The sequence below is a fragment of the Ammospiza caudacuta genome, chromosome 10 (genome assembly GCF_027887145.1).
Source record: "Ammospiza caudacuta isolate bAmmCau1 chromosome 10, bAmmCau1.pri, whole genome shotgun sequence".
Lineage (NCBI taxonomy): Eukaryota > Metazoa > Chordata > Aves > Passeriformes > Passerellidae > Ammospiza > Ammospiza caudacuta.
In genome coordinates, this window is record NC_080602.1 from 7,398,903 (window position 1) to 7,410,907 (window position 12,005).

Genomic DNA, 12,005 nt, shown 5'->3' on the forward strand with positions numbered 1-12,005 from the left:
ACATAAATAAATATATATAAATAGATATATTGAAGTCTTATTATACTATAAATACATATATAATTATTATGTATATAGATATTTCACTTGCACAAATGCATCTGAGCTCAAGACTAAAACCTTCTTCTCTTGCTCCATGTGGGAGCATTCCAACCATAATTGTTCCTTCTGAAGGTGCTGTTTCCTATGTACTCTTTCCTTTTCCATATGCAATTATTGGATGCATTTGAAGCCATCCAGGGGTGCAGCTTCTTTTACCCGACTGCCCCACTACTCCCACAGGGCTCCAACCTCAGCCCACTCCAGAGCCAGGGAACTCCAGGGAAGGGCTTCCCAGCTGGGTATTTCTGATGGGACTGATTCCTCACATTGACACTGAACAAGTGACATTTTGTTGGCATCTGGCCAGACTGTGCCAGTTTTGTTTTACCAGTGGCCAAAGTCAGCACCAAAGACACAGACTCCAACTGAAGGAATCAGTGTCATTTCCTGCAGTTCAGAGCAGCAAAGAATCACAAAAGGAGCAGCTCAGCAATGCACCCAAGCATCCCCACCAAAGATCCAGCAGCATTTACCCTCAGCCTTTACCATCCCCCAGACCCACACAGCAGCTGGGGAAGCTGTCACAGCCAAGGGCTGCAGAGCCACTCCTGGGCACTGGGAATTCCTGCAGGTGCCTCCAGCCCCAGGTGAGGCTCCAACCCCGCTGGGAGAGGGCCCAGCTCTGACAGTGCTGAATGAACAAACTGACAGCACTGCTAGTGTGGCAACATCTGCTTTCATCCTCCTCTTGGGTCCCTCCCAAAGCCTGGCCAGGGCTCAAGGAGGAACCAAGGGAGCTGACTTTGACCATACAGCCCCAAACAAGGCCAGATGTCAGATTTCATGGCCTTGTCTGGCTTCTAAATACACAAAGGTCAATACATGTTTCACTAGTGAGTGGCTACATCTATCACAGGGCTAATGACCATGCATATTTCATCAGGGAGCAGATACAAAGAGAACCTTTGCTTGGAAGGTTCATCCAGAGGCCACCTTTGGCTCAGGGCCTGCTGTCCAGGCCTCACTCAGGGCTGGTGTCCAGGCCTTGGCACTTCAGAGACGTGGTTTAGTGCTGGGCTTGGCACTGCTGGGTGAGCGGCTGCACTGGGTGAGCTCAGAGGGCTTTTCCAACAGAAAGGATTCTGTGATTCCATGATTATATCCACTGCATTCAGCTGGGGCTATTTTAGCAGCATTCCTTTGCTCCAAAAGTTCCCTCTTGCCCAGCTCCTGTGGCCTGAGGCTTCAGCTCCTTCAGCTCCTGGTGCTGAGCTGCTCATGCTGAACGAGACGGCTCGGAGAGAAGAACACAGTCCATGCAATTCCTTCTGGGACACGGAGAGGGGAGGCTGTGCAAACAGGAGCTTGTTTGCTGTGGCCTCCTCCTCTGCCCTTCACACCTTTCAGCGCTTTGAACCAGCCAAGAGCTTTCTCCAAGAGTGCAATGGAGCAGCTGCTCCTGCTCCCAGGCCTGGCTCTCTCCAGTCTCTGCCCTTGCCTGCTTCTGTCCCTCTTGCTGTGCCCTCTGTTCCCCCAGGGCTCGCTGGCTGCTGCCCAGGACTGTGGCACTGGCACAGATCCAGTGCTCCAGAGCCTCCTTTCTGTGCCCTTGCAGCTGCCTGGGCACAGCAGCCTTTTCCATCTGGAAGCTCCCCATGCACAGGGAGTGCCCAGCTCCGTTCCTTGCACAGCCTCCAGGAGCCCAGGGCTGCCATCTCCAGTCCCTGCTGGCCCTGGGGGCTCCCAGGTGCCTCAGGCTGCTGTGACACCGCTGCACACGGGAGGGAAGAGGGGCAGGGGCTGTGCTCAAAGTCAGCTCCATGTGCTGCTGCTGCTGCTGTGGGGTCATTTGTGCAGCCCTGTCTGCCCAGAGTCAGGGATCAGATGCTGCCAGTCTCTTCCAGCCCTGGCTGCTCAGAGTTTGGGCCTTGGAGCCCCAGGTGGCCAAAGGCAGCTGCTGCTGGTGCCTCTGTGTGCCCGAGTTCAGCAGTGCTGCTCCATCAGTCTGTGCCCAGCAACGGGGAAAAGCCTCAGCCCTGCAGGGCCAGGAGCTGCCGGGCTCTGCCTGAGCAGCTCAGCCAGCAGGAAGGGAGCTGCTCCACATGGGAACCAGGAGCAAAGGACATTCCTTTTATAGGACATGTTTTCGATTTAGAGGGAAAAAAAAGGAAAAAGGAAAAAAATAGGTAAATTGTAAAAGATAAGAATAAAATCCAAGTGTTAGTGAAAAAACATAACACAATGTTAGTGAAAAAACCAAAACATAAATGCAAAGATACATTCTTTGCATTAAGAGGTAAATGATCTTTTTCAGAAGAGAACTCAGTTCTTTACATTGTAAATGTGCTGATGGCATGGATCCATCTTACTGACCTCAGCAGCCTCTTAAAAGATTTTGGGCTTTTTTCCCAACACTGGTATTTGAAATTGTGCTCGAAGCAAGAGGAAATTGCTTTGTGCCCTTCCAGCTCCAAGCAGGACTGGGAATGGAAACTCTGTCAAAGCCCAAATCCTTTAGAAGATGACCTTCCTTCTCACCCTGCAAATGAGCTGCACATTCCCTTTGAAACTGCCAGGAGTTTCTTAGAGTCACAAAGTCCCACTTACGGCTTTTTGCTCTGGTTTGGCAGTGCAGAAGGGCAATTCTCCATCCACCAGCTCCAGACTGCACTGCCTCAGGAGCACGGCCCACTCGCCAGCTTTGGCCCACTCGTGGCACTGCCAGAGGAGGAACAAAGTGCAATTGCACAATTCCAGCCAATCAAGAAGGAAGAATGGGACAGACAAAACACCCTGTGCAGATCCAGGCGTTCAGCTGGGACTGTGGAGAGTTTGGGTCCTTGCCAGTTGGATGTGTGTCCCCAGCTGCAATCTCTGGGCCTGCAGCAGAGTCTCACTCACCTGCCAAAGCAGAAAGCTCAGGCTCTGTGCTCACAACGGGCTCGTCTGATGCAGAGCTGTCAGAGCAATGTGAGGGCAGAGCCAGCCCAGCTGGGCCCAGGGCTGAGCCCAGCTGAGCCCTGGCAGAGCCCAGAGCAGCCTCAGCAGCCGCAGAGCCCGGCTGCAAGGAGAGAAAGCAGAAACCGCCCGTCAGCTGAGGGCTCCTGTGCCCTTGTGCCAAGGCCTGCGGTGCCCAGGCCATGCTGGCTGTGCCCAGAGCTGTGCCCAGAGCTGCCCATCCCTGCTGCCTTTGGCACAGAGCAGGAGGGCAGCACATGTGCCCAGCCTGCAGCCAGCCAGGGCACATCCAGCCCTCAGCAGCTGCCCAGAGCAGGATGCTCCTGTGCTCGCTGCCAGCTCCCAAAAGCTCTGATCCCACCCTGCCAAGCACACAGGGACCCACCTCACGCCAGCCACGGCTGCAAGAAAAGCTGCTCCCAAACCATGGCCTCAGCCTTCTTCAAGGGCACGGCCCATCCACCCCACAGCTGCTCCCAAACACTTCCCCATCCACACTGGACCACCTCGAATGCTTCCTCTGGAATAACAAACAACACATTATTGAAAAGAGTTTAGAGACAAAAAGGGAAAAAAAGAAAAACGGTAAAAACTCTTATCTCTGTCAGGCCCTTGAGGAAGGCCCAACCCCTACATGGTAGGGAAAAACCCAGCCATGGCTGTGAGAAACCCACACTTTCTCTCTTTCCCCCTGCACTGCCCCCCCAAAATCACGGTGACCCCAAAGCAAACAAGGGCAGTGGAGCAGCCCAGCCCTTCCTTGCCTGCACAGCAAAGCAGCTGTGCACAGGTTCTGGAGTCCCACCTCTGCTCCCACCATGGGGCTTTGTTTGTGTCAGGCTGGCTGCCCCAGCCCCAGCCCGGGGCACGGTGGGTGCTGGGGCTGTTGGCAGGGCCAGGAGCCCACTCCCATTTCGTACCCACCCCAGCCCATCCTCCCAGCCCTGCCAAAAGCAGCTGGGCAGCCACTGAAGAATGAGTTGCATCTGCCCCAGCAAAGGGGGAGCCTTTGGTTCCCCGCCATGCTGGGCAATGCCCAAATCTGGCAGAATTTCCCTGGGTGGGGACTCACCTGCAAATTCCCTGTGGAGTTTGGCTTTGAAGAAGGTGCCAGAATCAAAGTCCATCACCTTCAGCCTCCCGTGGCCAGGCTGAGAAGAGCTTGTCATTACTGATGTCACCCTTGCTGTCTCCAGCAGCAGCAGCAGCAGCATCATCCCCACCCGGTACAGCTTCTCCAGGGGCTCCTTCTCCTTCCCTGGGGGCAGACCAGGCTCTCAGGGCTCTGCCCAGGGCCCCAGCTGTCAGGGAACCAGGACAAGCAAAACCAGCTGGGATGGCGGCCACCAGTGCTGGGCAGAGCAGCTCAGCTCCAGCACAAGGGCTGCGTGTTCCCATCCCATGACCCCGGTGCTGTGACACTGGCAGCACAAAAAACTCTGGGTTCCTTTTCTTCTGACTGCCAAGGCACATGTGGAGTAGGAACTTACCAGGGCTCTGGATCAAAGTGTGCCTGTGGCTCTCTCCCTTCTTCTATGGCAGAGGAATATCCCACATCCAAGGATCACAGAACAGGTCTTCCAGTGTGGGTCTGTCCAAGGAGTTCACGGATAAACACCACCTGATCAGGTCTTTGCACTCTGGGGAGAAAAAGCAGAAACTGAAGGTCAGCCAGAGAAGGCTCCTGTCTGCTTTGCCCCACTATTCCCATTCCCAGGCCATGCTGGATGTGCTCAGAGCTGGGCCTAAACTTTCCCATCAATTCCCTGTTTTGGAGGAGAGCAGGACATGTGCCACCTCCTCAGCAGCTGCCAGAGCGGGATGCCCACGACCCCGCTGCTGGCTCCCAGCACTGGCATTCCCCCCGTGCCCAGACAAGAGGATCCACCTTGAGAGAGCCGTTGTGGCAGCGGGAGCTGGCCCCAGCTGAGGTTCTGGCCCCTCCTGAAAGGGTGCTCCCCGCAGACCATCTGGTGCAGCAGGATGCCCAGGGACCAGACCGTTGCTGCCTCGCCATGGTACCAGCCAAAGTCGTTCCATTCCGGGGGGCTGTACGACAGTGTTCCTATGGAATACAGATGGAGTTCATCAGGGGGATGCTGCTTCTCCCAGAGCCTGGCCCCAGCATCCCTGCACCTGCGGGGGCTGCATCAGGGGCACACAGGGTGACCACTGCCCTCTCGCCAGCACCTGGGACTTGTGCACAAAGTTAGGGTTGGAAAAGAAGCCTCTGGTGCTGGAAGAGGGCAGCCCTGGCTAGGCTCAACCATGACATGCAAAGGAAAAACCCACTCCATGCTGGGGAAAAAACCTGCCCATATCCTCCCTGCCTGCATTGCCCCAAAAATATTATGAAGCCAAGGGAAACAGGGCAAGTGGAGCAGTCCAAGCCCTTCCTCTCATCTGCACACCAAAGTGGCTGGGGCACAGGTTCCGCCCTCCCTCTCTGCTACCCCCACCCACGGGGGGTTTGGTCGGGCTGGCTGCCCCAGCCAAGCCCCAGTCCTGGGCAGAGTGGCTGGCAAAGGCTGCCAGCAGGGCTGGAAGATGGCTGCCCACCCAGCCCTGCTCTAAAGCAACTCAGCTGAAGATTCAGTGCCCTGACTGGCAGCAAAAGGGAGAATCCCCGCTGCCACAGCCAGCTTGGGCTGGGAGATGTTGGGGCATGAGATGTCAGCAGCGGGAGCACAGCCCTGTGTAGGCTCACCTGCAAAGTGAGTGTAGACTGTGTCCTGCAGGTAGGTGCCACAGCCAAAGTCAATCAGTTTGGCCTGCCCGGTGTCCAGGTCAACCAGGATGTTCTCTGGCTTGATGTCCCTGTGCAGGACCCCGCAGCTGGTGCAGTGCCGCACGGCCTCCAGCACCTGGCGGAACAGCTCCCGCGCCTCCTCCTCGGGCAGGAACCGCCGTGCCCGAATGAAACGCTGCAGGTCCTGACACTGCTCTGGCCGCTCCAGCACCATCACGATGCAGTTGGGGAGCTCGAGCCACTCCAGCAGCTGGACCACACCGGGGAAGCCAGTAGACACCTTGGTCAGCAGCACAACCTCCAGGGGTGCGCTGGTGCCGTCGGGCTGCGGAAGGAGCACGACGCCGTCAGTGGGGCCGATGCCGTGCCGGGCCTGGGGAAGCCCTCAGCCAGCCCGGGATGCTCTGCGCCCTGCGCTGGCCCCACGCCCGCTCTCCCTCGGGGCGTCCTGGCGGCTCCCACCGTGCCGGGCCCCGGCTCATCCCCGGCCGGCAGCCCCGGCTGCTGGCCCCGCTCACTCACCAGCTCGCCCCAGTGCCGGACGCGGTTCCGTGGCACCCTTTTGATGGCCACCTGCAAGCCAAGGGCAGCAGCGGGGTGAGCTCGCTGCCCGCACTGCGAGCCCCATCCTCCGCTCTCCGCCCTCCTCCTCCTGCATCCCCTCCTCCTGCGCCCGCCGCCGGCCCCGCCGCTCACCGGGGCGCCGTCCGAGAGCCTCGTGGCCGCGAAGACTCTGCCGAAGCCGCCGCGTCCCAGCAGCGATCCCAGCCGGTACCGCTCCTGCAGGGCCTCCTGCGCCGTCCCTGCGGGCGGGACGCGGCTGTCAGAGCTCGGCCCGGGGCCAGCAACGGCCCCCGAGCGCCCCTCACCCGCCCCGGGCCGGCCATGCCCGGGCGTTCGCTCCCGGGAACGCGGCACGGGAGGCTCGGGGCCGGCGGCCGCGCTGCCGAGCGGCGGAGCTCGGGCCGGGGAAGCCGCAGTGGAGGCGGCGGGAGCGGCCGCGCCGCGTGTGCGCTCCGCGGGCCCCGGGAGAAGCCGGGGCCGGGGCCGGCGCCGGGGCTGTGGCCGGGGCCGGGGCCGAGGTCGGGTCGGGGGCCGGGCTCGGGCCAGGCGGAGCCGAAGGGCGGCGATGCCGCCCCAGCCCCAGGCACTGATGCCCGCCCAGCAGCGCCACCGCCAGTACACCCAGAGCCGGGTGGAGGCGAGACCGCGGCGGGACGGCCGGGGCCGGGCACGGGGCAGCCCCGCCCGGGGCCGGGGGCGGGCCGGGGGCATGGCCCGGCCCTGCAGGGGGGAGGGAGGAGGGGAGAGGAGAGGGACGCCGGACAAGGGACCCCGAGAGAAGGGTGCCCGACAGCGGGAAAGGGAGAGAAAGAGAAAGAAGAAGAGAAAGAAAAAGAGAAATAGAAAGAGTGCTTAAAACTATCTGTTTGCTGCTGCTGCTGTCGCCGCTGCTGCTGCCGCCGCTGCCGCCGCTGCAACTGAAGCACCGGGGCCGTTCGTCCCCGTGTCCGTTCCCCGCTCGCCCCACGAGCCCCACGTTCGAGCCCCGCGCGCCCCGGGGACAGCCCCTCCGTCTGCCCAAACACGGGAACTTTGCAGCCTTGAGCCCAAATGCAGAGCCCTGACTCCTGCACACTGGCACAGCGATCCCCTCGCTCGCTGCTGGGCATTGTCCTTGCTGAGGGGCAAACACTGTCGGGACACTTCCCTTGGGGTAGGATTCCTACCTGAGCCCAGCACTGCACTTACATCTCCAGTGTTGCTTTGCAGTAAAAACAGGGGAAGGAAAACTGTGTGTGGCTCATGGTATTTTAGTGTCTAAAAATCACTACGTCATCGATCTTAGAGATGAGATGCATCTGGAATTACTGGGATGCAACATGAAAAAGGGGAGCATAGAAATAGATAAGGGAAAACATCTTAGATTGTTTCTTTCATTTTTATTTTACTTCTGGAAAGCTGTTTCAGTTTTCCAGGAATCTCCTCCTGTCTGCTCTCCCCAAGAACCTCTCATGGAGAACGAGGTCAAGTTTCTGTTGCAAGATTTTCCATCAGGAAATTATGCTACATGTGAAGTTTTCATTGTGACTGTTCTGGTTTAGGGCAAATTTTGGGAGGAAATCTCCAAAAGGGGTCCATCTAGAAAGCAAGTTCAAGCGTCCCCTCCCCGACTAGTTCAGGAAAAGACTTCCCTTGAGAAAAGTTAAAAACCCCAGTTTGTTTAACAAGTAAAGTATTCACAAGCATGAAAAATGAATAATATTAAATAAAACCTCGGACAGTGCTGAAGAGATGGCAAATTCAGAAGGTCCTTTTTGTGGGTTGTAGTTGGCTCACTCGGTCTCTTCTAAGTCCCTCTGGTGCTGGAATGCAGTGTCCCAGAGCTCGGGGGGCCACAGGTGTGAGCTGCTGCTGCCGGTGTTTTTCTGGGTTTTCAGTCCAGAGCAGGTGTAAACAGTTCCAAGAAAAAAGAAAGTCACAGTCCAAGGAACTTCCCTGCCCCAGCTAGCTAAAAAACAATTGCTAGACATGGGCTGTGAAGGCATCAGGAAGTTTCCAAGTCTGAGCACTGGTGGTCTCAGCTAACACCAGAGCTGGATGGTGCTGGAGCCAGAACCTGCAGATTTCCAAATTTTGGCTGTCTGTGCCAGCAAATCGCTGGACTTGGGCTGTGCCAGCACTAGGAAGTTTTCAGATCTGGGCACTGGCGTTGCCAGCAAACACCAGATCTAGGTGACGTCGTTGCCAGTGATAGAAATCTGCTGGATTTGTGCTCTGCTGGCACTGAGAAATTTCCAAATCTGGGTTCTGGTTACATGAAACGCAAGATGTGGGTGGTGCCAGAGCCAGTAAGAGGAAGCTGCCACAGGTTTTGGATTTCTGTGCCAGCAAATTGCTGCACTTGGGCTGTGCCAGAATTGGGAAATTTCCAGATCTGGGCACTGGCAGTGGCAGCAAACAGCCCATTTCAGGCTCCAGGCTCCAGGCAGGACTGTATCTGGATGCCTTCCTCTTTGTCTTCCTTCTTTCCTTCCTTATTTCTTGGGATCCTGCGGCCAGCAAACTCCAGATTGTGCAGTGCTGGCAAGGGGAAATTGACAGGTTTTAGCTTACTTTGCCAACAAATTCTGGACATGGGTGGTGCCAGAAGAGGGAAATTGCCAGATGTGGGCACTGGCAGTGCCAGCGCACACCAGATCTGGGTAGGGAATGTGCCAGCACCAGGAAATTGCCAAATGCTAACTTTCAGTGCCAGCATATTGCTGGAATTATGCTGTGCAGGAACCTGAAAAATTCTGGATCTGGGCACTTGTGGTGTCAGCAAACACAAGACTGGGTTGCTGTAGGTACCAGGTATTTGCAAGGTTTTGGCTTTCTTTGCCAGAAATCACTAGACTTGGGCTGTGCTGGCACCGGGCTATTCCCGTATCTGGGCACTGGTGGTGCCAGCAAACACCGGATCTTGGCATTGCCAATGACAGTAGCAGGGAATTGCCACATTTTGGCTTTCTTGACCAGAAAATTGCTGGACTTGGCTCTGCCAGAACAGGGAAATATCCAGATGTGAGCACTGGCAGTGGCAGCAAACACCAGGTCTGGGCACCTGTATTGGCATCAGGAAATTGCCGGATTTTGGCTTTCTGTGCCAGCAAATTGCTGGACTTGGGCTGTGCCAGGACAGGGAAATTTCAAGATCGGGGCGCTTGTGCAGCAAACACCAGACCTGGGTGGTGCTGGTGGCAGCACCGGGAAGCTGCTGGGTTCTGGCTTTCTTTGCCAGAAAATTGCTGCATTTAGGTTTTGCTGGCACTGAGAAATTTCCAGATGCTAATTTTCTATGCCAGCAAACTGCTGGAATTAGGCTGTGCAAGCATCTGAAACATTCCTGATCTGGGTACTGGTGGTGTCAGCAAACCCGACATCGGGTTGCTGTAGGTACCAGGTCTTTGCTTGGTTTTGGATTTCTTTGCCAGCAAGTTGCTGGACTTGGGCTGTACCAGAATAGGGAAATATCAAGATCTGGGAACTGGCAGTGCCAGCAAACACCACATTTCAGGAAGGATTGGATCTGGACCCGTTCCCTCCCTGCCTCCCTCCTTTAGCAAGGTGCCAGAGGGGCTGGACAGCAGCCAGACAGAAAGGGACCTGGGGGCACTGATGGACAGCAGGCTGGACATGAGCCAGCAGTGTGCCCAGGTGGCCAAGGAGGCCAATGGCTCCTGGCCTGGCTCAGGAATGGTGTGGCCAGCAGGAGCAGGGCAGGGATTCTTCCCCTGTGCTCAGCACTGCTTGGGCAGCGCCTCGAGTGCTGTTTGCATTTCTGGACCCCCCAATTTTGGAAGGACATGGAGGGGCTGGAGTGTGTCCAGAGAAGGGCAAGAAGGCGGGGGGTTGGGGGGGGGATCTGGAGCACAAGAGCTGTGAAGAGCGGCTGAGGGAGCTGCTGGGGTTGTTTATCCTGGAGAAGAGGAGGCCCAGAGGAGACAAGGCAGTGTCAGGGCACAGGTTGGACTTGATGATCTCCATGGCCTGTTCCACCCTTGCTGATTCTGAGATTCTCTGAAACCACCCTTGGAGCAGTTGCAGGATGAGCCCTGGGCCTCCTGTTCAGAAGCTCCAGCAGCCCAGGTCCCTCAGCTTCTCCTGCCAGCCCCAAAGCCCATCCTGTCAGTCCTGCAGAGCCTCTGCAGCTCCTCCTCACTGCCCAGAACAGGGAGCCCCAGAGCCAGACACAGCAGCCCAGATGTGCCCCCCTGGCCTGGGGTGCCGCTGGCAAGGGAGCAGCACCAGGCACTGCAGGAGCCTGCAGACAATTGATCTGAAGGCCAAAGCTCCTTAGCTCCTTCTGAAAGAGCAGGAACAGTTCCTCATTCCAGAGTGGTGGAATGCTGGGCACCACAGCTCCGGGTGAGGACTGGACACAAGTTTGCTCCCACTGAGTGCTGGGATGGGTTCTGCAGGAGCTCTGGGCTCCTGTGCTTGCCAGGCACAATGAGGAGAGAAGGAGCCAAGTGCACTGATGTGGGAAATGGGTTTGTAGAAAGTTTTTAGAGCCTAATAGAAGGCCCACAAAATATGAATCTGTATATAAATCTTGAGACAAGGAATGCTAACTTAAAATTTTCCATGGAATAGGACAGATATTGTTGATAGAGTAATGGAGCTAGAAAAATATTTCTAAAGATGGCCTTGCAAATAAGATTTTGGAAAAACAGAGCTATGAAAGATGCATTGTAGTGGGACCCACAAGGGGTATTTTTAAATAATTGGCTTTAACGCATCTACAACATGGCATGGCAAAAGGCTGAAAGACCAAGAAACACTTATAATGTAAAATATTTAGGAAGTAGTTGGCTTCTGATTGTGATGGCGTGAATGATAACATCTGTATTGTCTCACCCTTCTCATGAGACTGAAAATGGAATAAAAGTTTTTAAAACACCTCTCAGTTGCCCCATCTCTAGGTCAAGAAAAGAGTATTATCCAACACACTGACACACCTTTGCCTTAAGCATAGCCCAGCCTGGACCAAACACACTGAAAGGTTTCCCCTGTGGCCCATGTCTCGAAACATCAGGTCTGCTGTTTGACAACTCAGGTTGGGTTTGTGTCAAGGAGTTCCCTCAGAAATACTGGGTTTGTCTTCCTCTGTGCCTTCCCCTCAGCAGCCTTGGGGATGCTCCTGTGTGAAGCCATCTGTCTCACACAGTTTGAGACAACTTCAAACAGGATATTGTGCAAGAAATTGTCTCCTCTAAAGTGTGCCAACAATCCCTTTCCAGCAATAGGAAATTATTACTGATAGATGAAAGTGGAAAACCCCCAAGAGTTTATTATCAAACAGAATCCCCCATGACACGCGTTCCAAGAAGGCGCCGGGGTCTCTCTCGGAAGAACAGGAGCTGTCACGGAGCAGTTCCAGCAGCTGATGGAAGCTCGGGGACTCATCCGGTGTCGGCTTTCTCCCACGGCAGAGCTCCATGGAGCGGGCAGGGCAGTGAAGCAGCTGGGCTGGAGCCCCTCGCTGCCTTGTCTCCCCGGCATGGCTCAGCTCACAGACTCTCGGGCTGGGAGCGGGGCCGCTCCGCTCCTGCCGGCACCGTGTCCCTGGGCTTGGACAAACAGTTTCCTGCCAGGAGAGCCCTGCACACTGCTCCACAGATCTTTCATAAAGGCCCAAACCAACTCCAAACACTCTGTCTGCAGCAGCTTTGCACAAAGGGCTGCAGCAATCCGGGACAGCTGCAAGTGA

The 12,005-nt window shown here is 56.2% G+C and overlaps 1 protein-coding gene across 1 annotated transcript; it reads right to left on the reverse strand.

Moving 5' to 3' along the window:
- Positions 1-4,533: 4,533 nt before the first annotated feature.
- LOC131561695 (serine/threonine-protein kinase pim-1-like) lies at positions 4,534-9,675 on the reverse strand. The gene is made up of 6 exons (XM_058811069.1): positions 9,652-9,675; positions 6,446-7,033; positions 6,272-6,322; positions 5,708-6,074; positions 4,889-5,065; positions 4,534-4,640 (listed from the first exon to the last, which is right to left on the reverse strand). Exons 1-6 carry the CDS (start codon positions 9,673-9,675, stop codon positions 4,534-4,536), a joined length of 1,314 nt encoding a protein of 437 aa, XP_058667052.1.
- Positions 9,676-12,005: the final 2,330 nt, after the last annotated feature.